The sequence below is a fragment of the Corylus avellana genome, chromosome ca2, assembly GCF_901000735.1.
Source record: "Corylus avellana chromosome ca2, CavTom2PMs-1.0".
In the NCBI taxonomy this organism is placed as follows: Eukaryota; Viridiplantae; Streptophyta; class Magnoliopsida; order Fagales; family Betulaceae; genus Corylus; species Corylus avellana.
This window is the reverse complement of record NC_081542.1, coordinates 49,298,808-49,322,830: the sequence shown is the minus strand read 5'-3', so window position 1 is coordinate 49,322,830 and position 24,023 is coordinate 49,298,808. Positions and strand designations below refer to the sequence as shown.

The 24,023-nt window shown below is 35.5% G+C and overlaps 4 protein-coding genes across 4 annotated transcripts; 3 read left to right on the top strand and 1 right to left on the bottom strand.

Annotated features, from left to right (window-relative positions):
- Positions 1-2,263: 2,263 nt before the first annotated feature.
- On the top strand, positions 2,264-3,473 carry LOC132172243 (non-specific lipid-transfer protein A-like). The gene is made up of 2 exons (XM_059583712.1): positions 2,264-2,634; positions 3,144-3,473. Exons 1-2 carry the CDS (start codon positions 2,282-2,284, stop codon positions 3,154-3,156), a joined length of 366 nt encoding a protein of 121 aa, XP_059439695.1. The 5' UTR covers positions 2,264-2,281; the 3' UTR covers positions 3,157-3,473.
- Positions 3,474-3,492: 19 nt separating this feature from the next.
- Positions 3,493-6,466, bottom strand: LOC132172242 (uncharacterized). The gene is made up of 4 exons (XM_059583710.1): positions 6,036-6,466; positions 4,836-5,285; positions 4,169-4,475; positions 3,493-3,799 (listed from the first exon to the last, which is right to left on the bottom strand). Exons 1-4 carry the CDS (start codon positions 6,423-6,425, stop codon positions 3,663-3,665), a joined length of 1,284 nt encoding a protein of 427 aa, XP_059439693.1. The 5' UTR covers positions 6,426-6,466; the 3' UTR covers positions 3,493-3,662.
- Positions 6,467-7,642: 1,176 nt separating this feature from the next.
- Positions 7,643-11,906, top strand: LOC132170701 (ubiquinol oxidase 4, chloroplastic/chromoplastic). Its single transcript, XM_059581780.1, has 9 exons — positions 7,643-7,961; positions 8,101-8,287; positions 8,953-9,046; positions 9,537-9,652; positions 9,793-9,901; positions 10,629-10,697; positions 11,033-11,104; positions 11,187-11,234; positions 11,529-11,906. The coding sequence occupies exons 1-9, from the start codon at positions 7,810-7,812 to the stop codon at positions 11,750-11,752; spliced, it is 1,071 nt and encodes a 356-aa protein (XP_059437763.1). The 5' UTR covers positions 7,643-7,809; the 3' UTR covers positions 11,753-11,906.
- Positions 11,907-16,728: 4,822 nt separating this feature from the next.
- LOC132170510 (E3 ubiquitin-protein ligase COP1-like) lies at positions 16,729-23,581 on the top strand. The gene is made up of 13 exons (XM_059581513.1): positions 16,729-17,125; positions 17,611-17,688; positions 17,875-18,030; positions 18,544-18,891; positions 19,338-19,495; positions 19,600-19,665; positions 20,001-20,079; positions 20,424-20,579; positions 20,728-20,826; positions 21,729-21,833; positions 22,091-22,270; positions 22,681-22,791; positions 23,116-23,581. Exons 1-13 carry the CDS (start codon positions 16,811-16,813, stop codon positions 23,281-23,283), a joined length of 2,019 nt encoding a protein of 672 aa, XP_059437496.1. The 5' UTR covers positions 16,729-16,810; the 3' UTR covers positions 23,284-23,581.
- Positions 23,582-24,023: the final 442 nt, after the last annotated feature.

Here is a 24,023-nt window from a genome sequence, read left to right as displayed (position 1 = left end):
GTAGTTTTGAACTACCACACATAAGCCTTGCCCTTCTAATAAAAGAGACTCTCTTGGATTAATCCTCAACAAGGCTGGTATAATGTGAATTGGGATGCAGCGGTTGGGAAGTAAACGGAGAGGATAGGATTGGGTGTGGTCGTCCGGAATCATCAAGGCGAGCTAGTGGCAGCGAGGAATCTCACGCGGGTGGGCAGAGACGGAGGGAGGGGGGGACCGGTGTGGGCCATGGTCCCCCCAAAATAAGGAAAAAAATATTAAAAGTAAAAAAAATAATAAAAAAATTAAAAAAAAAAATCAAAAAAAGTAAAGTTAAATTTTTAATTTTAGTTATTTGGCCCCCTCAAAAAAAAAAAAAAAAAAAAAAATTGGCCCTATTTTTAATTTTGTTGGTCCATACCCACTAAGTTTTTTTATTTTTAGCCCTTACTTTCAAATGTCAACTTTTTTTTGCCTTTACGGTAGTCTTTATTTCATAAAAAACAACCAAAATAATTTTTTTTGATAAAAAAAATTTGGTTGGCCCCCTCCCATAAAATTTCTTGGCTCCGTCCCTGCGGGTGGGCCTACTCGAACCAGCAGCAACTAAAGCTTTAGCAGCTACCATGGCCATTCAACTAGCACATGAAATGGGTCTCTTGCAAATTAATGTGGAGGGGGATGCAAAGGTGATCATTGAGGCAGTAGTGTCTACAACACTAGATTGGAGTCGAAGGGGCCATCTGATTGAAGATATACGGTCGGCCTTTTAGAATTTCCTCCATTGGACAATGACTTACGTAAAAAGAGGTGCAAATCAGGCTGCTCACATGGTGGCAAGGTTGGCAACAACACAGGTCATGGAAAGTACATGGAAATGCAATTTTCCTGCATGTATACGTGAGATTTGTGTTTTAGAGCGAACAGCATTGAACCTATGTTGAATATTTTCTTGAGAATGAGATAATATCATATGTTTTCCATAATAAAAAAAAGAAAAAAAAAAAAAGAGAGAGAATGAGATAATATCATATGTTTTCCATAATAAAAAAAAGAAAAAAAAAAAAAGAGACTCTCTTGATGAAATTCTAGCTAAGACCAACAATGTTACAAGAAAGATTAAATGGATTAACCATATTATCAATTGAAAAGGAGATGTTAGAAAATCTTGAATATAAAAACCTAATTAGTAATTTTTCATCTCAAAAAGCAAGAATAATAATTTTTAAATAAAAAATATAATATTAATATTAAAATAAATATTATTTAATTAATATTTAAATATTAAAAAAAAATACTCCACTTAAACTTTACACCTTATGCCTCAAAATATATCCAGTCCGTCCTGCCACAGCTCTTGTTACATTAGCACTTTGGCACTTCCAAGATAAACTCATAAAAATAAATTTTAGCGATTCATCTCATCCATTAGCAATTTAGCACCAGCAAGTAGTCCTCGATATATATTGAGGAAATTCATTGGCATTCTACTAAAGCGTCTAGCCTTTCGGTTATGAGGAAATAATAAATAATAAATTTCATCATTTAATACTCTTACCACTCTCTTTTCCTGCTATGATAAATCTAAACTAAAAATAAATTATAGCTTTAATTACTTAATCAATGTTCTTGCGATCCTATTAAAGTCTAACTTTAATGCAACATTAATTAAAGGGTGTTTGACAATCAAACTGCCCATTGTTTAATTTGCTTTATTAATTAGAAGCGGAAACTATGAACTTATTTTATTGGATTAAGATATACTGCAATTTTAAAGAAATTGTAGATTTTAAAATGATGTGAATTCAAAACCCTTTTTTTTTTTTGCATCAAACGGCTCGAAAAATGCTACCTATTAAAAGGGTGGCATGTTACCGAGGGAGGCAAATACAATTTTCCTTCCAAAAAGCTTTTTATTTACTTTTGAAGAAACGTTTCTTCAATAAATCAAAAGACAATTTTTTGCTCGGAGTTTTTCTACGACATGAAGCACAAAAACTTAATGAAAATATACTCAAATCTCTTGCTAACATGTCACATTTTTAATATGTACCATTTTTCATGTTGTTCGATGGCCCCCCCCCCCCCAAAAAAAAAAAAAATCACCTTAATTCACATCATTTGAAAATTTTACAATTTATTTTTTGAAATTGTAAAAGAAATAAGCTTTTCTTCATAATAAGAAGTGCTTTAACTCGACTTTAATGATGGGCACAAGGGCATTGTTGGCACATCACTATAAGAAAAAATAGCACCAAATGGTTCATTTTGAGCAGCGCAATAGTTCATAGTCCAGAAGAGAATGGAGAAGAAAATGAAGGGTTGGTCTGTATTGGCTTTGGGGTTGGTGATTTTGGTGTTTAACGCAAGCCCTTCAGATGCCACAATTACATGCCTTGATGCCATTGTAGCTTTGATTCCCTGCGAGCTGTTTTTGGTGGGATTTGGCCCAGCGGCACCAAGCCGCTCTTGCTGTATGGGTGCTGAGTATGTGTACAAACAGGCTAGCACCACCCAATCACGCAGAGTTCTCTGTGAATGTTTCAAACAGGCTGCAATAGATATTGGTGCTTTGCCTGAGAGGGCCCAACTGCTTCCTCAATTGTGCAAAATCCATATTACTGTGCCAATTGACGTCCATGTGAATTGCAGCAAGTAATCTGTGTGTGTGTATGGGTGTGCCTACTGTGTCGGTGTGTGTGTGCCCAAAAACATGGTTGGAATGTGCTTTGATGGCTCAAAGTAGGGCGGTAATTGATGTTGTCGTGTCGGTTTCGGGCATGTCAAGGTATAGGTAGCCTATGTAGGTCAACTATAATCCGACCCATTTAATTAAATGGGTTATACCCTTCAATTCTAATTCACTAATTTCATGTCAAGTTCGCGGGTTATATAAAAAATTGTTAGCCCTTATATTGCTTGTTAGGTTCGGGTTGTGTCGAAACATAGGTTAGCCATAATCCGCTAATTCAGTGTTGGGTTTATGCCAATATTTCTGACCTTATTTGACCGCTAGTGTTCATAGAATAAGCCATCTTTGAGCATTTTCTTTCCTTCTCTAATTCATAAGTTCATATTAAGAAAACATCATATCATTTATTAGACACCATGAATGGCTTTTGAATTCTCTCAGCTAATAAGTTTTTTTCTTTTGTGATATGCAGACTTTCTAGATGAAATGGAGTGACGAACATGGGGAAGGACTTGCAATAACTGAAAAAAGTATGATCTGATAATGTTCTAGAGCTTGATTCCTTTCTGCAATCTGACATGCATATATGGGCAGCAATTATATGAATAAAGGGATCTGTCTTGTATCACATGAAAAGTTTCACTATATTTGCATTGTGTGCAATAGCATTATCAATCAACATGGAGCTCAGTTGATGTGTTTTCGTCTAGTGAGGCCAATTTCAAGTTCTTTAAGTGTTAGTCAACAGTATCACACTATCATAAGCGATTGTGCGCCATGGCTGTCTCTGATGACAATAGTTGGTTTTTGGTAATTGGCAGAGGAAATATGTAATATTTCATTGACTAAAACTACATTATCCAGTTATAAAGATTCACTTAAACCAGCGCAAGCCGAAGTAAAAAAATTTACAATTTTAGCTAATTACATTTAGGATCCATATGTATGCATAAAACTCTCTCTCTCTCTCTCTCTAAGTAGGAAAAAAAAATTAAGTTACACCGATTGTCTTGTTCAGCATCCAGAGCAGAAGAGCCAGTTGAATCACGAAAATGGAGTGAAGCCATGTTCTGTCCAGCATGAACCCATACAATGTAATTCCAGCTTTATTGTTCTCCAAATATGTCACTGGGAATTTAGCAAGCAAAACTCAGGATCCATAGTTTACATGGGAATTTAGAAAGCAAGAATAAAGCTACATGTTGTTTTGCTACATTTAGATCCTTCATGTTGTTTAGATTGAAACTTAAATCCTACTTGATGTTCACTAAAATGAATTCTACATTTCATTTAGAAAGGAAAACAAGAAGAAGTGCAAAAACAATAATCCTAGATGTGGTTTAGAGAAAAAGGAAATCAAATAAATTCCACATATTGCTTATGAGAAAAATTAAATGCCACATGCCATTCCCTGAAAAAAAAAAACCTATAGGTGATTACAAAAACCTTTTCCAATCCTACATGTTGTTTATAAACATTGATAATCTGATAACTCACCTAGAGCTTGCCTCTTCTGGATTGAAACTGTATGCGCAAAAATTGGCACCAACTTGGTATTGTCAATATCATCATCTCCATCTCCTTCTTCATTATCTGATTCCCAATCCACTCTAGTTGTAGGAAATACTTGTGCTGAAGTAATATGATCCCTTGGAGTCTCACAGTCCGCATTATCAAAAGAGTTTATTGTGGCGCAGACGTGCCACTTTGCAGCCAGACTTGTAACAGAATATGCTTTATGTGTAATCTTTGTTGCACTGCGCAAGCATATGAAAAGCCCAGTCACCAGGCTAATGGAGCATATCTGCACCATTACAATTAAGTAGAGTTAAATTCATTAATATATAGTTCTATGTTTTCTCACATATTATCTTGTAAGATTTTTATACTCAATGGTTCGGAAGACTTATTATTACCCTGTATCTGACTCTAACATTGCTTCTGAGTACACTTTTTGAGGCGAGTTTGAGAGTTCAGTGCTAACCATTCTCTCTTTTTCACAATTATTTAGCAAAAGAAAAAAGACGTGTTTGATGCACAGCCCTTTAAAATGTTTGTATCACTTGTTATTATCTATAGCATTAGTCCAATACATAATTATCAGCCTTTTAAATCTATATCATATTGTATATCACTAAGAGAAAGAATGGGAAACAATGCTTACTGCAAGTTCTCCAGCCTTGTAGATATTGACTTTAGCACTAGACCGTGTTGTCATTAGAAGGGAAGCGAGCTGACTTGCCGTGACCAAAACCAGAGAAAACAAAATGAATGCTCGGAAGCGATGGCTAATGATCCGGAGATTTCTTCTGATTCTGAGGTGGTCCATCAATATTGATCCCACCTCAGTTTCTTTCTGAAAAGATTGAGCAAAGTCTTCTAGTCTGAGTATTTGAAGATAGCAAATAGTTCGGAAGAGAATGCATACGAGGAAGAAAATTGCCGTCCGATAAATCCATGAACACAGCTCCAATGTGCATAAAATAGTGTCACTGATATAGATGTTACCATAATAGGGAAGTTCGGTGGATCCTGAAACATACCACCATACTTTGTAGGCACAAATGGCAACAAGACCTGGGAGGGTAAAAATCAATAGGAGCTTCATTGACCTCTGCAAGAACAAGAAAATAAAATTTTCAATCATTCACATATTTTCATGAGTTGTGACATGCGAAGTGATCCAAGCACTAGACTTCAAAATCATATGTAATATAGTGAACAGGTAGAAAAATAGAGATTGGCTATCATATTTGAACAGTACAGAATATGTTTGCTTTATGGGTGATTTTCATTTGAAAAACAAGTGGCTTGGTTTGGAGTCACAAACACTGAGATGCTTCCTCCGTCTAAAATCATATACCAAGAAAGCAATGCTAAATGTCCTGTTCGTGAAATTGAGTTCAAAAGGTAGTTATTTCCTCATAAGTCTTCTACAGAAAATGAGAAAGTTGTCGCAGTATTGTCTTGTTGCCAAGGAAGTTGGAGCCAAAACAGAGAAACAGGGGAAGGAGTTTACTGCCTAACTAGATTTGCCAGGAAACCTTGCACTGAAACCATAATCTCGCAATACATGTTGATATAATCTTGAGATGGCTGAATTTGTTTTTAACAAAGTTACTTTCTTTAAACATAAATAACAAAACAAGGCCTAAAGTTTACTGGATTTGCAATACAATATGTATGATTCAAAAATTGTATTCACATACACACGAAAATTTGAAGGAAAAGCTAATGTACATCGGATTTCTCAATTCTGCATTCTTTCCTTTTGTCCCAATATGCAAAATGATTGACTCAAACGATGCACAAACACTTAAGAGTCCAAGAAACAAGATTGGAAATGTTTGGAAGAAAAGTGCACCTGGAGCTGTTCTGCATACCCCCGTTGGATTTTGTCGCTGGCGTCACATAATTTATCGAGAAAGAGAAACCTTCTCAAACCATATTGACGAGACCAGCGAGAGAGACAGACGAATGAGAGCGTCGCGAATATGGAAAGAGAGAATTGGACCACTGCCCGGTATGGTCGGCTATGGTTGTCATCGCAGCTTGAGCATGAAAGGGCAAAATGGGATACAATTGGAACGCCGATGGTGAAAAGGGAGAAGATAAACCATGAGAGACAAGCTCTCCAAATATTGGATTGATCAAGGCACACCCATTTGAGGCATGATCTAAACCTCTTCAATTCAACTCCTTCCTTGTCTAAGTAGCCTGAAACTTGGGTGACAATCTCTCTTTCATCTTCCATAGTTTTGGGAATTTTGTCAAACTCAGAACCAGACAATTGGAAGAATGCATATAAAGAATGGGATTTTGAGATGGGAACTTGAAAGCTAAGAGAATGGTTGTTTTGAAGTCCTTCTCTCTCTCTTTCTTCCCAAAACAGGCTTGATCAAGGTGACAGGGTGCCATGCCCACACTGATATTTTCCACGTGTAAACTTTCATGCCATTGTTAAATAACTTTTTTTCATCACTATGAATTTGGTTTAGGTATTGCTAAAAAAAAAAAAAAAAAAAAAAAAGTATTTTTTAAGATTTAATTTCAATTTTTTTTTTTTTTTTTACCGCAATTAAGCCCAATCCGTTTAGAGAACTTTCTTCGTCGATTCTCTATAATGAAAATGTCTTTTCCATGTCGACGACTTTCAAGATTATTGTTAGAAATACTACAACATTTACTAGAATATGTTTACAAATGTGCTTCATTCTTGGAAAGAACTACTAAATATGGTCGGGTATGCACAAATGTAGATGAAGTTAGTCACAAAAGCGGTGTCATCCCTGTAAAATTAGAGAGGTGGTTGCCCGACTACCATTAAGAAGGGATTTGTTTGTAAGGAGTTAAATGATTAAGAAAAAAAATTGACTTGTTAAATTCAATTAGTTAGTGATTGATATAATAAATAGGTTGCTTTGTGATTCTGTAAGAGAAAGAAGTTGTATTAAAAGCTGGCATTTTCTAAATTTAAATATTAAATTAAAATGACATATTACTGTATTATCTCAAACTTTATAAACTTATTTCCTAATATATATATATATATTTTGATTATTTTCCCAAGTCTTTATCAATGGTCACCATGATCATGTGTTTGGGCAAAAGGGAGTAGTCTGTTTTGGCAGAAACCCCGTGAAAAAAGGCGGTGGTTCTGGTTCACTTGCTTAAGGGACTTTCTACAGTAGCGTGCAAAGCTAGAAAACTGAGATGTAGACCTTTAAAGGTCAACGCACGGTGTCCTGCGTGTAAGACAGTGATTGGTGGAGATGTGGAGTGTTGTTTGAGGGTGTTTTAGAGATCTCAATAGTCGTGAACCATGTGTATTGGGCCTATTGGCAGCGTTGGGCTGGCTTGAGCCCAGTGCAGCCCAAGAACCTGGCCCGTCAGTAGTCCTCGTATCGCACGCGAGTGTGGTGTCAGGTGTGGTCTGTGGGCACACACGACAGCAGAGAGGAATCTGCGACAACCCAATTTCCCCAGCCGCCCTTCTTTACTAAACTCATAAACGACAACGACGTCGACAACGACAAAGCTGATCACTTTCCTTGGCGGTTGACGCTGTTCCTTACTTGGAGTTCCATTTGCCTTTTGATTCCTCCACAACTCTACGGGAGCGACACGGCGAGACGACGATGACGACGAATTTATCTCCTGCGGTGTTTGCAATCTCCGCCTCGTCCTGTGCGCCGTTGAAAGCGAAGCGGCACGGCAATTCGGCTTCCTTTTACTCGCGGAACAACCCTTTAAGTTACAGCCCCCTTTCTACACGCCCATCAATTCCCAGGTATGTCGGTCTAATCTTGGTCCAAATATGTGACATCATTGTGGTTGCTGTTATATTTGTAGATGTTGAAAGTAGAGATTTAGATAAAGGGTTATCAATTTCCGATGTAAAGAATCAATTTTCCGGTGTGATTTGCTAGGAAGTCGTTCTGGGTCCGAGCAACAGTTTTGCAAGAGAATGAGGAGAAAGTGGTAGTCGAGGAGTCATTCCCGCCGAAGACTTCTCCTGATGATGGGGGGAAAGGAAGTGGCAACGAGCCACCGGAAAGCTCATCGTTGGAGAGATGGGTTATCAAGGCTGAACAATCTGTGAATATCTTTCTCACGGTATGGCTTGTCTCCTCTTTCTCTGCCGAGGTGAATTTAGATCCAACATTGATTTCGTGAAATGAAATGCTGTTTTGCTGAACTTTTGCCAAAAAGTTTGCATACTTCTTTGTTTAGTATTCTGTTCATTCTTGAATATTAGTGGGAAAAACAATTAACTATTGGCTCGAAATTGGGTAATCTTGATTCGACATTCGGCTGATCGATGTGATTTCCAGTATATTATGATAGAAAGATGCAAAGCAAGTGTTTTATTCTAAACTTCTTTTTTGTTTTATCAGCATGATCTCTATTCTAAAATAGAGGCTGGTTAAGATTTATGCATCTATTCTGAGCAATGAATTATTCTCATGTTTAATCAGATGCAATCTTGTTGATAATACCATGAACCCTTTGATTGTGATTCAAGAGTATGAAGTTGAGATGATGAAAATATTCTAAGGAACAGGCAGAATATCTGTATCCTTTCTCACATATATAAAATTTCAATTATATAAAAGCTGCTCCTGCCATAACTTTATACTAAGACACTGGAAAATTGAGGAGTTCTGCTAATTGCTATTTTATGCTTGTTATGCTGTATAAGAATTATTGAGTAGCTAAGGAACTTCTGTCTCAAGAGGTTGATACCATTTTATTATAACTCAACTTACCAATCATTTCAGGACTCAGCGATAAAGATACTCGATACCTTGTACCATGATCGAGATTATCCAAGGTTCTTTGTACTGGAAACTATTGCAAGAGTTCCTTATTTTGGTGAGTGCTAAAGTTTGTTTCTACTCTCTTTTGTTAAATCCTCAAAGTGGGGATTTACAGCCAATGCTTTTACAAACTTGAAAAATAAGTACTTAAATTCCTGTAAAATGTCATAGATACCTTTTGAGCTAGGCATATATGTATGTTATAAGAAATATGTCAATTATTTATAACCACATCTATTATAATTCTCATCTGCTTGGAAAAACACAATACACCTTAAATAGATTTTATTAGTTTGTATGGGATTCATGGGAGGGTCCAAGGAACGGTATGCTCAACTTGTTACATACACAGACACGTGCAATAATTATGAATTGTACCCATTTAGGGAAGTAGAAAGTTTTATAGAACTTGTTGACTTGATCTTTGGTTTCAGTAAGTTGCTAAAAAAGAGTTTCTTGTCCAACCATATTGTAGGCTACTGAGTACTGTGATTGCTATCTCTGGATTCTGACGTTTTTTTTTTTTTTTTCTTTTTGCATGGAAGCCTTTATATCTGTTCTACACATGTATGAGAGTTTTGGTTGGTGGAGAAGGGCAGATTACATGAAAGTGCATTTTGCTGAGAGCTGGAATGAGATGCACCACTTGCTTATTATGGAAGTAAAGATCTTTCTTCAAAAATTCTTTGAGATGTTTTATCTTTAATATCTTCTATTTTTTGTTCTTTCGATAAGACAAGTCACCCTGAAAAGGTTTTCACCATTAGACATGTTTTGAGGGTGACGGACAAATGATTGCAGGAATTAGGTGGAAATGCTTGGTGGGTCGACCGGTTTCTTGCTCAACATGTCGCAGCTGTTTATTATATCATGACAGTCCTTATGTATGTGATAAGCCCAAGAATGGCATGTAAGTACACGTATCTTGTTTTCACGGTATAAGAACTTGTTTTCTATTTGAAGCAAAATGAAGCCATATATTAATTTTTTATTTAACTCGTAAGCAAGTGAAATGATTCTAAAGAAATAGTCCTATGTCTTAGAGCTTATAAAAAGTCCAAATTCATTGTAGTCTCTGTTTTTGGTTGAGTTAGGAATTTATTGATCATAGATTGGTGTTATATGTTGCAAAGTTAGTGGGGAGTTAGATGATCACCTTTTACACGATTGCTTGGTTTTACTTCCTCAGCATGATATTAAATTTATTTTTAAGATTACTATACCATTTAATGATTTCTTAGGTGGTTTCTATTCCACAATTTATTTATTTATTTTTTCATTTTAGATTGTATTCTTTCGGAGTCAATGAGATCTCACATGGCGCATTCTCCTCTCATAAAAATGGAGTTAAGGATGAGGCCATGGGTTCAAGATCTACTAAGTGTGTTAACTTGTCAATAAAAGAAAATATTATAAATTTTTTAGTAGTAGGTTCGATATACTTCCTGTGTGTTTGAGTTTACTCCTTTTTGAATGAAGTTATTTTTTACTTTTATATATATATATATATATATAATTTAATTATCTCATATTTTGGAACTCTTTATTTCCACTTTTTATTTTTCTATCAGGTCCCTATATGTTTGGATTCATCTGAAATGCTGATTTTTGCATATTTGGTTTCATCACTAGTGCAGATCACTTCTCTGAATGCGTAGAGAGCCATGCATTTGAAACTTATGACAAATTTATCAAGGCCCAAGGAGGTGTGTTGAGAGTTCTATTTTTGATAATGTTAGCCTGGTTGCACTTGCACACATATACTATGGGCATAAAAGTATTCAATGGCGTCAGATTATAATTTTCTTGCTTATACTTATTTTGCTACATGAACTGTATGTGGTGTAACTTCCTAAAACCTAATACTACCGCTCGACCCTAACTTGACTCTTGGTGCTCTTGATTTGTAAGATCTCACATTGCAAGTACTCAGGAAACCAACGGATCCTATTGACCAAGAGTTCTCAATTGTATTCCATCTTACTTCTACATGTAACTTCCAGTTATTCTGATGGTGCCTGTTCTTTTGATTTCTTTGTAGAGGAGTTGAAAAAGTCACCTGCACCTGAGGTTGCTGTAAAATACTACACTGGAGGTGACTTATACTTGTTTGGTAAGTTTGTCATTTTACAAGCTGTTGTTCTGTCTACTGAGATGCCACCTAGGTTTTGACATTTCCTCTAAATTCTGTGCAGATGAATTTCAAACTGCTAGAGCTCCAAATTCTCGAAGGCCTAAAATAGGTAAGATTTAAAATCTGAATTTGTATTATGGTTCATCACTTCATTGTTCATTATGATATTATCTACCTGCCCCCATTATGTTTTTCAGTTCATTTAACTGCTTTGCTGACTTTTGGAAACATTAGAGTTTCACTTACACCCTGTCTGTTGTAATTGATTTGGAATGCCAAGGTTGATTTCTCGTATGCAGCATCTAAGAATGTTGTTATTCTTAAGACCAATGCAAAATAAGATGAAGAAGTATACTAATCAAACGATCGTTTCCTTCTGTTATTGTTGTTCCTTTTTCTCCAGAGAATTTGTACGACGTGTTTCTGAACATTAGAGACGATGAAGCTGAACATTGTAAGACGATGAAGGCCTGTCAGACTCATGGAAACCTTCGGTCGCCTCACTCATATGCAGAGGATGCTTCTGAAGATGACACTGGGTGCGTCCTTCCTCCAACAGATTGTGAAGGTATTGTAGATTGTGTAAAGAAATCCATCACATCACCTCCCGCAAAGCAAAACATATGAATGGAAAAGTAGCTAGAATCCATTGTATATGCAATTGATATAGATCCAATAGATGTCATTGGCTGCTCAATGAAGGTTGTTGTCTAGTTTTATTTTTTGATGTTAAATGGAGCAAATAGAAGGAAATCATACCATCTCTGGTTTTTAGAATTGTCATTGAGAATTTCATCTTAACGGTGATCTGGTGCACACAATTGGTAACAGGCTAACAGTTTTGTGTACTTGAATCCGGCCATTTATTGTAAAAAAAAAAAGATGGTTAAGATTATGTTAAGGGGCGGGGGCGGGGGCGGTCGACCATCTCCATAACAGGTTGAGATTGGCCTGACCTAGACCATTCCTAAACAAGCTAGGAGTGGTCTGACTCCCAAAATAGGTTTTAGGGTTCTTTTGAGATGGTCCGACCACTTTCGAACCTGTTATGGTTAAATCGCATCGAGGTGAAGTGTCATGACTTGAGTAAAAGCATTAATCACATCTCTACTGTTACTCTAAAATGACTTGTTAAAAGAACCTATGTCACATTGCTTTGTCTACGCACCAAATGATGTCACTAAATAGAAAAAGAAAAAGAAAATATGTTATGATACCTTTTGTCCCAATTCAAGGGAAAACACGCTAACTACATTTCTGTTATTACTTTAAAAAGACTAATCAATGTTACAATTAGAGTTTCATATAATTTATAACGCTTAGTTCCACCTCTTACAATTCATGTACCCATGTAACACCATTACAATTCACTCACTCAACCTAAAACTTAAACTTTTTTGGCATCCCCTTAGGGTTTTCTTCTTTTTCTTTGTAATGATTACCTGGCATAATATGTTGTTCATTTATAGTGAACAACCTGAATGGAAAGAATCACTTACCCTGAAATTCTTAAGAGACCTTAATCGAAATGTTTCATAATTTACAACAAATTGCTTTTGTCTCCACTATCGTACATTCATGTTTTTTGGATAATGGCTTCCCAGACGAGGAAGTAGAGCACTGTACAACTAAACTGACATCTAAATATGAACCATTTATCTAGCATGGTCAAAGACTCGAAAGGAACGAATGGGAATGGCCCTGTCTAGATATCAAGAGCATCAATAATCTATTATTTGTACAAGATGCAAATTCTCGTGTATTTTCTTTCTCTTTTTAATGCAAATATTTCCCGTGTAATGAATTGCTTGTAATGTATAGGATTGAGATTCCTCATTAAGCTAAATTTTCAAATTGCATAAAATCGTGCAATCAAAAAGAGTGAGAGTTGCAAAAGGCAGGTGAGTCATTTATCTTAAGCTGTCTAGGGCAAATGAGTCTCGCAACCTTACTCTCTTAGGCTGACTACATCTTTGAAAAAATCGCTTAGCCTAATAACAAGAATCTTTATTTGAATTTTATATCATCTTTGTTTAGATTATATATTGTCATTAGTTTTCAATATATTTTTAGTACAAACTTAATCCTTAAGGTTTTTATTTAATTATTAACAAATAACGAAAAACGATATTTCAAAGGACCAAAACTTATTACGTACATAATAGTCATTTTCAATTGATTTTTTTTTTTTTTTTTTTGGGAGTTTCTGTCTTATAGGACGTGTGTGAGAGAAAGACAAAAGTGGGAAATACTTACTATTTAGTTCCACAAGTTGACTTTGATGAATTCTAACTGTAAAAACTAAAAAGAGAGTCCTACTATGCGGCTGTCCTAATGTCGGACATATATTAAAAAAATATATAAAAAAATTTTTAGTTAAATTTTTTATGTGTTAATATTTAATTTTTAATGCTTCAAAATTTATTTTTAGATTTAAAACTAAAATTTAGGGATAGAAGGTTAACTCTTTAGGGATTGTATCACCAAAGGGATTCGATCATCCTAAATTTGGTACAAATGCCTTAAATTTGGTGTTAATACCTCAAATTTAGTGCTAATACCTCAAATTTAGATTTCCCTTTAATATCTTTCTTCTTCATTTTTTTTTTTAAAATATATATTTGACGTTATTTAAAAATAAAAATTTGGCCACGTCAGACTTTGGCAGATGCTGAAATGACCCCAGGTTGCCAAAAATCTCTACTCGTAAAAATAACAGTGAAAAAAAATACAAAATTTAATATATATATATATATATATATATATAATGGTCTCAATAAAATTTCCAAAGTGATTGAATATGTATTAAGATGATAGTTTGACTTCTGAAATTAAAATTCTCAATCCTATTAGCATTAGTCGCATTAGGTCCCACTAGTGCCTTGTTGGAGATTTATGCCCCAGTCAAATTTGAAAAAGCGCTTACAATTTTTACCGTTTAGACCTCTTATGTACGACTTTAAGTTCCTCTCTAAAACTAGTTTTTGATAACAAAGAATTAGTAACATCTATATTTTAAAGATATCATATCCGTATAATTTTATTTTCAAAAAATCTTAACTATTACTTTCTAAGGAAATTGCTTGGATATTATAGCTTTTTACTACAAGTCGATAACCTTTTTGCAAATTCGGGTGGTAGTTCATATTTTACAAAAATGGCTCTATTTTAATCTATTACATTGTAGTCTATATTTTAGTGATTGGTATTATAAGTGTCATATATATTAAATAAGTTTGTAAATATGATAAGTGCTACACTTTAGTTAGAACTGGCAATTTTGACACGACCCACGAACCCGACATAAACACGACACGAAGTTAACGAGTTATGGGTTTGATCTAAATGGGTTCGGATTATAATCGGATCACCCGTTTATGACCTGTTAATTTTTCGTGTTTGGCGGGTCAACCTGGTGGGTTAAGAGGGTGAATCGCCAGACCCGTTTAAAAAAAAACTCTCTAACTGTCATCTGTCGCACCGCTCTTCACTCTCTCTCTCTATCTCTCTTCAAGTTCTCTCTTCACTCTCTCTGTCTCTTAGGCAAGCTGCAAGTCAGGCCTCACTCCTCAGCCCCTCACTGTCGCGTCTCTCTCTCTCTCTATCTTCTCTTCACTGTTCACTCTCCCTCTCTGGCTCTCTCTTGCATCTCAGATCGACAAATTCTCTGTGCTTGTCTCCCTCTCTCTCGCAATATCTCGAATTCTCTACAGTATGCACTCTCTGTTGGAGGCTTCTTTGCAATCGAAGGCTATTTTGACCGATGTCTTCCGTCTTCCTTCGAAACAATATAGACAAGGAGGAGTAATTCAGGATGTGGGCAAAAAAGAGCCAAACGAAGTTACTGTTTCTTGTAATTACTCTTTTAATTTCAAGGTTTAAGAACTCTATGTAATAATTGGTCCAAGAAGTATTTGTGAGATTGGTCTTTTGGCGTTTTTGTTTTAACAATGTTTCTCAAGTTCTGTTATATGAACTAGTATGTTTCATGTTAATCAAATTTGGTTTGATATTATGATTTTTATTGTGTTATTGTCATTAATTAAACTTCTTCAAAATTATAATCTGTCTGGTTGTATTGGGTCGTGTCAACACGATATGACCCTATTATTTTAAACGGATCGTGTCAGGTTATTGGGCTATTTTCTGTGTCATACTCGTGTCAAGCCTGCCAACCCATTTAGCTAACGACTCGTGTTCGTGTATAAGCTAATCGGGTCACGGGTCATTACGAGTCGTAATCATGTCAATCCACAAACCCGTTTTCCCAGCCAATAGTGATGTGATAAGTGTTACATGAACCATCATGTTAATTTATAAGAAACTTGTAGTAAAACGTATAGTTCTTATCAACACTATTTTAAATTAAATTATTAGGGGTGTCAAAAATAACCGGGAAACCGGAACCGGGACCGGAAAACCGGAAACCGGGACCCCGGTTCCGGTCCCGGTTTTTGGCACCCGGTAAAAACCGGGAAAACCGGAACCGGGTCTTATTTTATTAAATAATATATATATATATATTGTCTTTGTAATATGTTTGTAAACTATTTTTATTGTGAGTGTATTTCTTTTGATTGGTAGATTATTTAAATACTTGTTTTATTTTTTATTTTTTTGGGTTTTGAATTGTTGTAGTAAGGGGTATTTATTTCTTGTGCATGTTGGTTTGTTTACATACTTGTTTTTACTTTTTATTGTTTTAATGTTTTCTTTATGTATCTAATTTAAAATGATTTTTAGGGTATTTTAAAAAATTTGATTTTTTATTTCTAAGGCTCATATATGCAAAAACATTGATTTTTTTAGGATTTTTAGGCTTTTTTAGGTTTATTTTTTAATTATTTGGAACAATCACAATAAAGCCTATTTAATTTAGACAAAAAGATTAATAACTTTTTTTAAATGAGCTAACTTATGAAAAAAATAATGAGTTTATTTTAGGCCCAATACCTAAAATAAGCCCCAAACACTAATTTTTTTTCAAAAACCGGTTACCGGACCGGGTAAAACCGGAACCGGCCGGGAACCGGGACCCCGGTTAACCGGGGTCCCGGTTCCGGTTCCGGTTTTAGCCAAAAACCGGGAAACCGGACCGGGTTGACACCTCTATAAATTATGATGATATTGTCACGTCAACATTTATCACTTTATTTACATTTTACAATGAGTTATTATATTTAATAGACACTATCATACAACTATCCTTGTTTTTATTTTATTTTATAAGTGTGAGTAAATTATAGAATAATTATATACAAAAATCTACTAAATAACGTACATTACTCATTTACAATTAATTATCTAAATAACATTGGTCCCTGACAATTAGGCATCCAAATCAAAATGTCACCGTTGACAGTTGGAGTATTAAATGACATTCCAACAACCGCTTTGATCTGGCAAATCAAAGTTAAACACTAAACACAACAAGTCCAACACGACGCCGTTGTTCGAACAAAAAAAAAAAACGAATGAAGAAAACGCCCGCCTAACGTGGGTGGTTTTCACCCTCACAAACTATCTCGCTCTGTTCACAGGACAACGTTTCATTTCCTCTCTTCTTCCAACGACTTTTATAACTCACACTCTGCTCACACGATTCACACAACTCCAATTCTAGAGAAAGAGAGATTGACTCAGAAAAAAAGAAAAGAAAAAGAAAGAGAAATTGAAGAAGACAAAATGGGAGAGAGCGCAGTGGGAGAACTGGTCCCCTCCGTGAAGGACGAGCCCTCACTGGACCCCGCGGCGGAACGGCCGCCGGTGCCACCTGCTCCTCCGAATCCGGAGTCGGAGGACGCGGGACCGAGTGACATGGACAAGGACTCGCTTTGCCCGATATGCATGCAGATCATAAGCGACGCGTTCCTCACTGCGTGTGGCCACAGCTTCTGCTACATGTGCATTGTCACGCACCTGAGGAACAAGAGCGACTGTCCTTGTTGCAGTCACTACCTCACTACCGCTCATATCTTCCCTAATTTTCTACTTGATAAGGTGTGTTAATTATTATTATTATTATTTTTTTTTTTTTTGGTTTCTTCTGATTAGCGCTTTTTTGGAATTTTTGTTTGTGAATTTTGTTTGCGGATCGGTTTCGTGGTGTTCCGTTTGTTACCAGAGAAAATGTGGGAGAAAATGAAATGATGCATGTTGAATTGAGTTCTTCATTGTTGACGATCTGAAAATGCATGTACAGTTGGAAATCAAAGCAATCAAAATAATAAAATTCAACTTTATAGGAAGGAGAATTTAATAATTTAATTAATATTTTAACACTTTCGCATCTCTTTCATCGCGCCAAATATTTAATTAAAAGGAAGAGTGAATTATTCGCTTTAATACCATGTAAATGACTACTTCTCTTAATAAGTTAAACCAATAAAAATTGATAAATTTAATTATTTAATTAATATACTAAATCTTACTATTTTTGATAACCTGAGTACAGTTTGTTTAGAAATCTGTATTGAACCTTGCAGTTATTAAGGAGAACTTGTGCTCGTCAGAAAGCAAAGTCTGCGTCCCCTTTTGAACATCTTCGTCAGTCATTACAACAGGTCAGTTAATATAAAGAAAATTTCTGTCTTGCCTGCAGATTTTTCATTTCTTTTTTCCAGTTGGGATTTATTTTTAGTTAGTCAGTTAAATTAGTTTTGAAATGTATCAGTGGATGTTTTAATGCTAATTATCTGTATATAATTACTTGTTATTTAGAATGACTCTTTCTTGAGGATCTTAGACAGGGTCGTGAGGTGTCAATTAAGGAGCTAGATGGCCTGCTGTCTCTCCTCACAGAAATGAAGAGAAAAATGGAGCAAGAAGAAGCTGAGAAAAATATGCAGATTCTGCTTGACTTCTTACATTGCCTGCGGGAGAAAAAGACTGAAGAGCTGAATGAGGTCTTTGCACCTGATTTTATTTATTTCTGCCTTTGAGTCATATTTTATTTCCTTCGTGTATGCCAACACTTTCTACTGGAAATATCTGCTTGTATAACTGTTATGATACATGGGATTATCCCCCCGCTGATGGAGTAATAATGCGGAGTAAAAAAAAAAACAAAAAACCCTATTTTAAAGTCATGAAACAGTTATCTGAATACACCTAGAAAAACCAGAGGCATCTGGAACTTCAAACGAGCGAACCTTGAGGAGAACCCTTGACTTCCATGCTATGATTGTCAGTCCTCAGGATGTCTAGTTTACTTCAAGTTGCATATATCACTGTACATGTTAATTGTTTCCACTGTGCCCTGCGGGGAAGGATGCATTTACTTGCAAGTGCTGTAAATGTATGTATTGGTTCATTGTTGGATGACTGCCAAGGGGTTTAATGAAGAGTTAATGTTTCTTTTTATTAAATTGCAGTTCATCTTTAGTTTCGGAGCTGATATTCTTCTGTTTCCATTGTAGTTACAAGCTGATCTCCTGTATATCAAGGAGGACATAAATGCTGTACAGAGATATAGAACAGGACTGTACCGGACAAAAGATGGATTCTCAGTAAAACTGAGGATGCTTAATGGTGACTCCATTGCAACAAAAGCGTGGGCTTCGTTGACTGATAAGCATGAAAGTGGCATTATGTGCAGTGCACGCTATGCGCAAGGGCAGATGGGATCACAGAACAAAATTGCTGATGCAATGGATCAAGCGAGCTCCCACGTACTCCAAAGGAGGGATGCTTGTAGTGGTTCAGATTTGCAATCTGTTGCTCCATCAGCACTAGCTGTAGCAAGAAAAAGGCAGGTCCATTCACAGGTTTGTGATCTTACAAGAGTTTTATTTTATCCTTATTGTACATTGAAATTGAGTTGCTATTTTATCATGTCCTTTAGTGAGCAACAGCTTCCTGGCTGTGATGTGGTGGTGAAGATTTGGTTGTCCGTGTATTATCTTATGTTGACTTTTTGTGTCATTAGGCCTTCTGTCCTTTCTGATGGCACAAAACTATATAGCCCAAGGGCCAAGTTCCTTAAGCTGCTTTATAGATGCTATATTCTGTTTGCCAGCTACTGTAATTATATGCTATTGGAATAACTCCTACTGAAGTTGAGACCTCCTAGAAGTTAGGCTGATATTACTCTGAGAAATTGTGCAAATTGATCTGTGGTTGAGATGAATAGGCTATTGAATTAAAGCTTATTATAAGTATATTTTAATTATTTATATAGTTAATTGGTTCTTATTATCATCTCTTGCTACAGTTCAACGGCCTACAAGAGTGTTATTTGCAAAAGAGGCGGAATTGGAATGGGCAGTCTCACAAACAGGATAGAAGGGACACAAATACTGTAAGTAGAGGAGGTTATAATCCAGGTCTTGATGATTTCCTATCTGTGCTGACTACCTTTACCCGATACAGGTACTGGATTTTTGAGGTATTGATTTTAGTTTTTCATATTCAGTCCTTTTTGGGAAACATTATTTGCTAAATTGCTGATATTATCTGGTTGTTGCTTGATATAGTCGATTGAGGGTCATTGCTGAACTTCGGCATGATGACATTTTTCACACTCCCAATATTGTGTCAAGGTGAGTTGAAATTTCTTGCATGTTGTACAATTTCATTTAACCAGTCAGAAGCTCTGGTGTGATTCTCTTTATCTTCTAGATTTGCTAACAATTTATCATATTTATAATATGTTGTAAATGTTGTAAATATATAAATTTGTAAATTATAATGCACCCATGGCAACCACATTTGCCAATGGCAATGCAAATGACCTACCAAGTCATGTAAAAAGGAAAAAACAATCAAACAGAGTTCTGCAATTTCTCTGTGCAAGCCATGCAACTTAGATATTGTTATTTAGCTTCTCTTAAAGGTCAAAACCATTGAATTTCAAATCCCATTGTATTTGCTGCAGTATAGAATTCGATCGTGATAATGAGTTGTTTGCTACAGCTGGTGTTTCACGGCGCATCAAGGTTTTTGATTTTTCCTCAGTAAGTGTTTAAGATAATATTTCGGGTTTTGATGGAGTCTAGTTTCTTTCTAACAGCAAAAAATGACTTGGGAGGAATATGAAAGGCAATCTTCCATACCATTTCTTTTATAGCTTCTTAAATAACATTCTTAAATATGTGATCTGGATCTACTTTATACTACCATGTTTTAGCTGTTTCTTGAGCATTTTACTTAAATGGTGCGTTTATTATGTTCTAATAAGAAATGGAGACAGCAATATACCATTTTATTTATCTTTCCTGAGACATTATTTATGCCACAATTTTTTTTTTTTAATTTTTTTATTTTACTGGTAATCTATTGCCTTTGTGATTGCTTCTAGGTGGTGAATGAACCTGCAGATGTTCACCGTCCTGTTGTAGAGATGCCCACACGATCCAAACTTATTTGCTTGAGCTGGAATAAGTACACAAAAAACCATATTGCTAGTAGTGATTATGAGGGGATAGTGACTGTTTGGGATGTAAACAACCGCCAGGTAGTAACTCTCTTTTTTTCTCTTTCAATCACTGGGTAGCGTATGCTCTCACAAGTTTATCTGCATACACAAATACACTGTCATAATCTGGTCATCCTTCTAATCATCTAGTCATAGAAATTATTTAACAGAACTCTTTTCTTTCCAGAGTGTGATGGAATATGAGGAGCATGAAAAGCGAGCTTGGAGTGTTGATTTTTCACGCACCGAACCTTCAATGCTTGTATCAGGCAGTGATGACTGCAAGGTAGTTGGAAATGGAAAAATATGGGGTATACCGTATGACTTGGTGAGCTGTATATTAATATGAGTTGAAAAGAAAAGAAAAAAAATGGACAATAGACTGGTTCCTTATAGGTGTGCAGTATTCAAGGTTGCACGGATGAAATAGAGATATCCTTAGTACCTCTTGAAATTAGAGCCTTAGAATGTGTCGGCTGTCTTGAGAAATCAAGGATCTTATCATGACATTTGTAAGACACCCCAGGGGAGTTTCTTGAAATAGTGTACTATTTGTCAACGGACCTGGGCACAAACAGTTCATCTTTTTCAGAGCCATTATGACAGTATGTGCTCGACCCAAATGTTCCAACTTGTTTACAGCCCAAGTGGCCCCTAAATTATGGTCACAATTTCTTGACCACTTTTCCTTTTAGATTTAAGAATTTAGTCAATCCACGTGTCATCTTCATGGAAAAAGTCCTGCTTTTGGCCATGACATTGCCTATATTGTCTTTTAAATAGTCCTCAGTTAAAGTATCAATCGTCAGATTTCCTTGCTTCTTTTTCTTTTTGGTAAGTGGATTCTTATTTGTATGGCATGATAAATGCACCAAATCTGCAAGCAAGTCAAGCCAATTTTGTCAATGTGGAAATTGTTTTCTTCTGTTTCATGATAACTAATATTTAGAAACACAATAGTCTGATTTAGTGTCCTTAATCAGAATATAAGCAAGCTGCATTTTTCTGGATCAGCCATTTACGTTGAGACATATTAGTGCTCTTGCCATGCCCTTATGCAATCTCAAGTTGGGATTTTTTTGGGTTACCTCATAAAATATTGATGTAGCTTATTTTGATTGAGTTCATGCTAAAAAGTAGTCTCAGCTTGATTTTTTTTTTTTTTTTTTTTTTGTCTGTGAGTAACAGGTCAAAATTTGGTGCACAAGGCAAGAAGCAAGTGTTCTTACAATCGACATGAAAGCGAATATTTGTTCTGTCAAGTATAATCCTGGATCAAGCATTTATGTGGCAGTATGTTTCCATCAAAGCTTTGCTGCTTGAGTCATGTTTTTATCTAAAATACAAATGTCTTGAAATTGTTGATACTAAAACTCTACTTTTGTCTTTATCTTTTATTTCAATAATTGATGAAAGAACAGTAGTTTGTGATGCAGACTTCCCTTACTCACATCCAATGAAATTTAGACTTCGTAGAACTCATGGCTCAACTTCGGCTATCTATCTGGATAAAATCCAGATATAAGCTCTAATACTTGGGAGTTTTTCAGGTTGGTTCTTCAGATCGTCACGTTCGCTATTATGACTTGAGAAATATCAGCCAACCCCTGCATGTGTTTAGCGGGCACAGAAAAGCTGTTTCATATGTAAAATTCTTGTCTAACAATGAACTTGCTTCTGCATCTACTGACAACACATTGCGCTTGTGGGATGTGAAGGAAAATTTACCAGTAAGTATTCACAAGCCAAACGGGGCCTAAGTGTTCTTGGTAACTTTAATGGGATTGTGAAGGGTACCAAATATTTTACCAAGAGATGAGTATCAAAATGATGTGGAGTTTATTCATTGGAGAAGATTTAAACAATTAATTATGACAAATGCTACAGGTACTAATAAATAAGTTTCACATCATTTTGGTACCACTATCTCATTCTTTTGGCAAAAAGTTTGGTACCGATAGAATTTCTCTCTCTCTCTCTCTCTCTCTCTATATATATATATATATATATATATATGGCTCAATTATGATACCCTTTTGTTTATATGGGAATTCAAAACTTCTTTCTTTTTTCTTTTCTTTTTTATTTAAATGATATCCAAACTAACTATGCATTCATAAATTATTTCTCATTTGCACAGCTGCGCACGTACAGAGGCCACGTGAATGAGAAGAATTTTGTGGGTCTCTCGGTAAATAGCGAGTACATAGCTTGTGGCAGTGAGACAAACGAAGTGTTCGTTTATCACAAGGTTAAGAAATATCTAAATGAGTAATGCTACATCTACATTTTTTAAAAAAAAAAAAAAAAATCAAAAAAAAAAAAAGTAGCAAGTGTCAGCATGTAATTAAAACTATGTAAGTTATAACACTCTCTAATTACATATTAACACATGTCAACAAGTTTTAAAAGAGTTAGTATGAAAAGTTACTTAAAATATGTCATGTCAGTCAGTGTGAAGAGAAGTATTACTCTTTATAATTCAATCTTGTAGAAACCTGATTTTGATGTCTACTTGAAGAAACCTGATTTTGATGTCTACTTGAAGAAACCTGATTTTGATGTCTACCTGCAGGCTATCTCTAAACCAATGGCTTGGCATAGATTTGGTTCTTCAGAAGGAGATGATGAGAATAATGTAGGACGTTACTTCATCAGTGCTGTTTGTTGGAAGAATGATAGCCCAACAATGTTGACTGCAAATAGTCAAGGAACGATTAAAGTACTAGTACTTGCAGCGTGAAGGATAGGGCAGGGGGAATAGTTGGTGGAAATTGAAAATTAATTAAAATCCTCATTATTTAAAGTCCCATCTCTCCACTGCTTGATATTTGCGTATGTTATTGAGTATGAAATGGGCAGGTAAGGTTAGGATTGTCGGCCCCATTGAAGTTTATATCCACGTCATTGAGCAGAAAAGCTGCAAGTAAACTCGTACGCGTAACATTATTCTACAGACTACAGGTGATCTTTTGAGCCTAGAGAATATATTAGTTTGGACATGAAAAGATTTACACAGCATCCAACTCATTTCAATATAATCCCATCACCCGTCTAGTTTTTAATGGCTTATGTCATATTTCCAATACCAAACACTGTAATCAGGAACGTTTTTTTTTTTTTTTTTGGTAATCAGGAACATTAATGGGTTCGTTTGGCAAAACTTTTTAGGAGGAATTTGTTTGGGGTTTTTGTTTTTGTTTGTTTTTTTTTTTTTTTAAATGTTCTTACTTTTCGCTTTTGCTAAAAATAAAAGAGTAACCTTAAGAAGCATTACTAAACAATTTGGAATTTTATAGTACGTGTCAAAGATAGAGAAGCATATTATGGTAGGTTTTGATTTGGAGCTTTACTACGAAAATGAGAAGTTAGTCGCTAGGCCTCTTAACGCTCGTCAGACTAACCAATAAAGAATAATGTATTAGTAATATTAAAATATTCAATTTTGGTTAAAGGAAAATATTTGTTGTATACCATAAAGAT

Bases quoted from the DNA above. Each gene is read 5' to 3' on its own strand.
- LOC132170510 (XM_059581513.1), top strand. From the start codon at position 16,811: ATGGGAGAGAGCGCAGTGGGAGAACTGGTCCCCTCCGTGAAGGACGAG. The intron at 17,126-17,610 runs GTGTGTTAATTA...TGAACCTTGCAG, and splicing joins CTAATTTTCTACTTGATAAG to TTATTAAGGAGAACTTGTGC. The intron at 18,892-19,337 runs GTTTGTGATCTT...CTCTTGCTACAG, and splicing joins AAAGGCAGGTCCATTCACAG to TTCAACGGCCTACAAGAGTG.
- LOC132170701 (XM_059581780.1), top strand. From the start codon at position 7,810: ATGACGACGAATTTATCTCCTGCGGTGTTTGCAATCTCCGCCTCGTCC. The intron at 9,902-10,628 runs GTAAGTACACGT...TCACTAGTGCAG, and splicing joins GATAAGCCCAAGAATGGCAT to ATCACTTCTCTGAATGCGTA. The intron at 10,698-11,032 runs GTGTGTTGAGAG...ATTTCTTTGTAG, and splicing joins ATTTATCAAGGCCCAAGGAG to AGGAGTTGAAAAAGTCACCT.
- LOC132172243 (XM_059583712.1), top strand. From the start codon at position 2,282: ATGGAGAAGAAAATGAAGGGTTGGTCTGTATTGGCTTTGGGGTTGGTG.
- LOC132172242 (XM_059583710.1), bottom strand. From the start codon at position 6,425: ATGGAAGATGAAAGAGAGATTGTCACCCAAGTTTCAGGCTACTTAGAC. The intron at 4,476-4,835 runs GTAAGCATTGTT...GTAATGGTGCAG, and splicing joins ACAAGGCTGGAGAACTTGCA to ATATGCTCCATTAGCCTGGT. The intron at 3,800-4,168 runs GTGAGTTATCAG...CTAAATTCCCAG, and splicing joins CCAGAAGAGGCAAGCTCTAG to TGACATATTTGGAGAACAAT.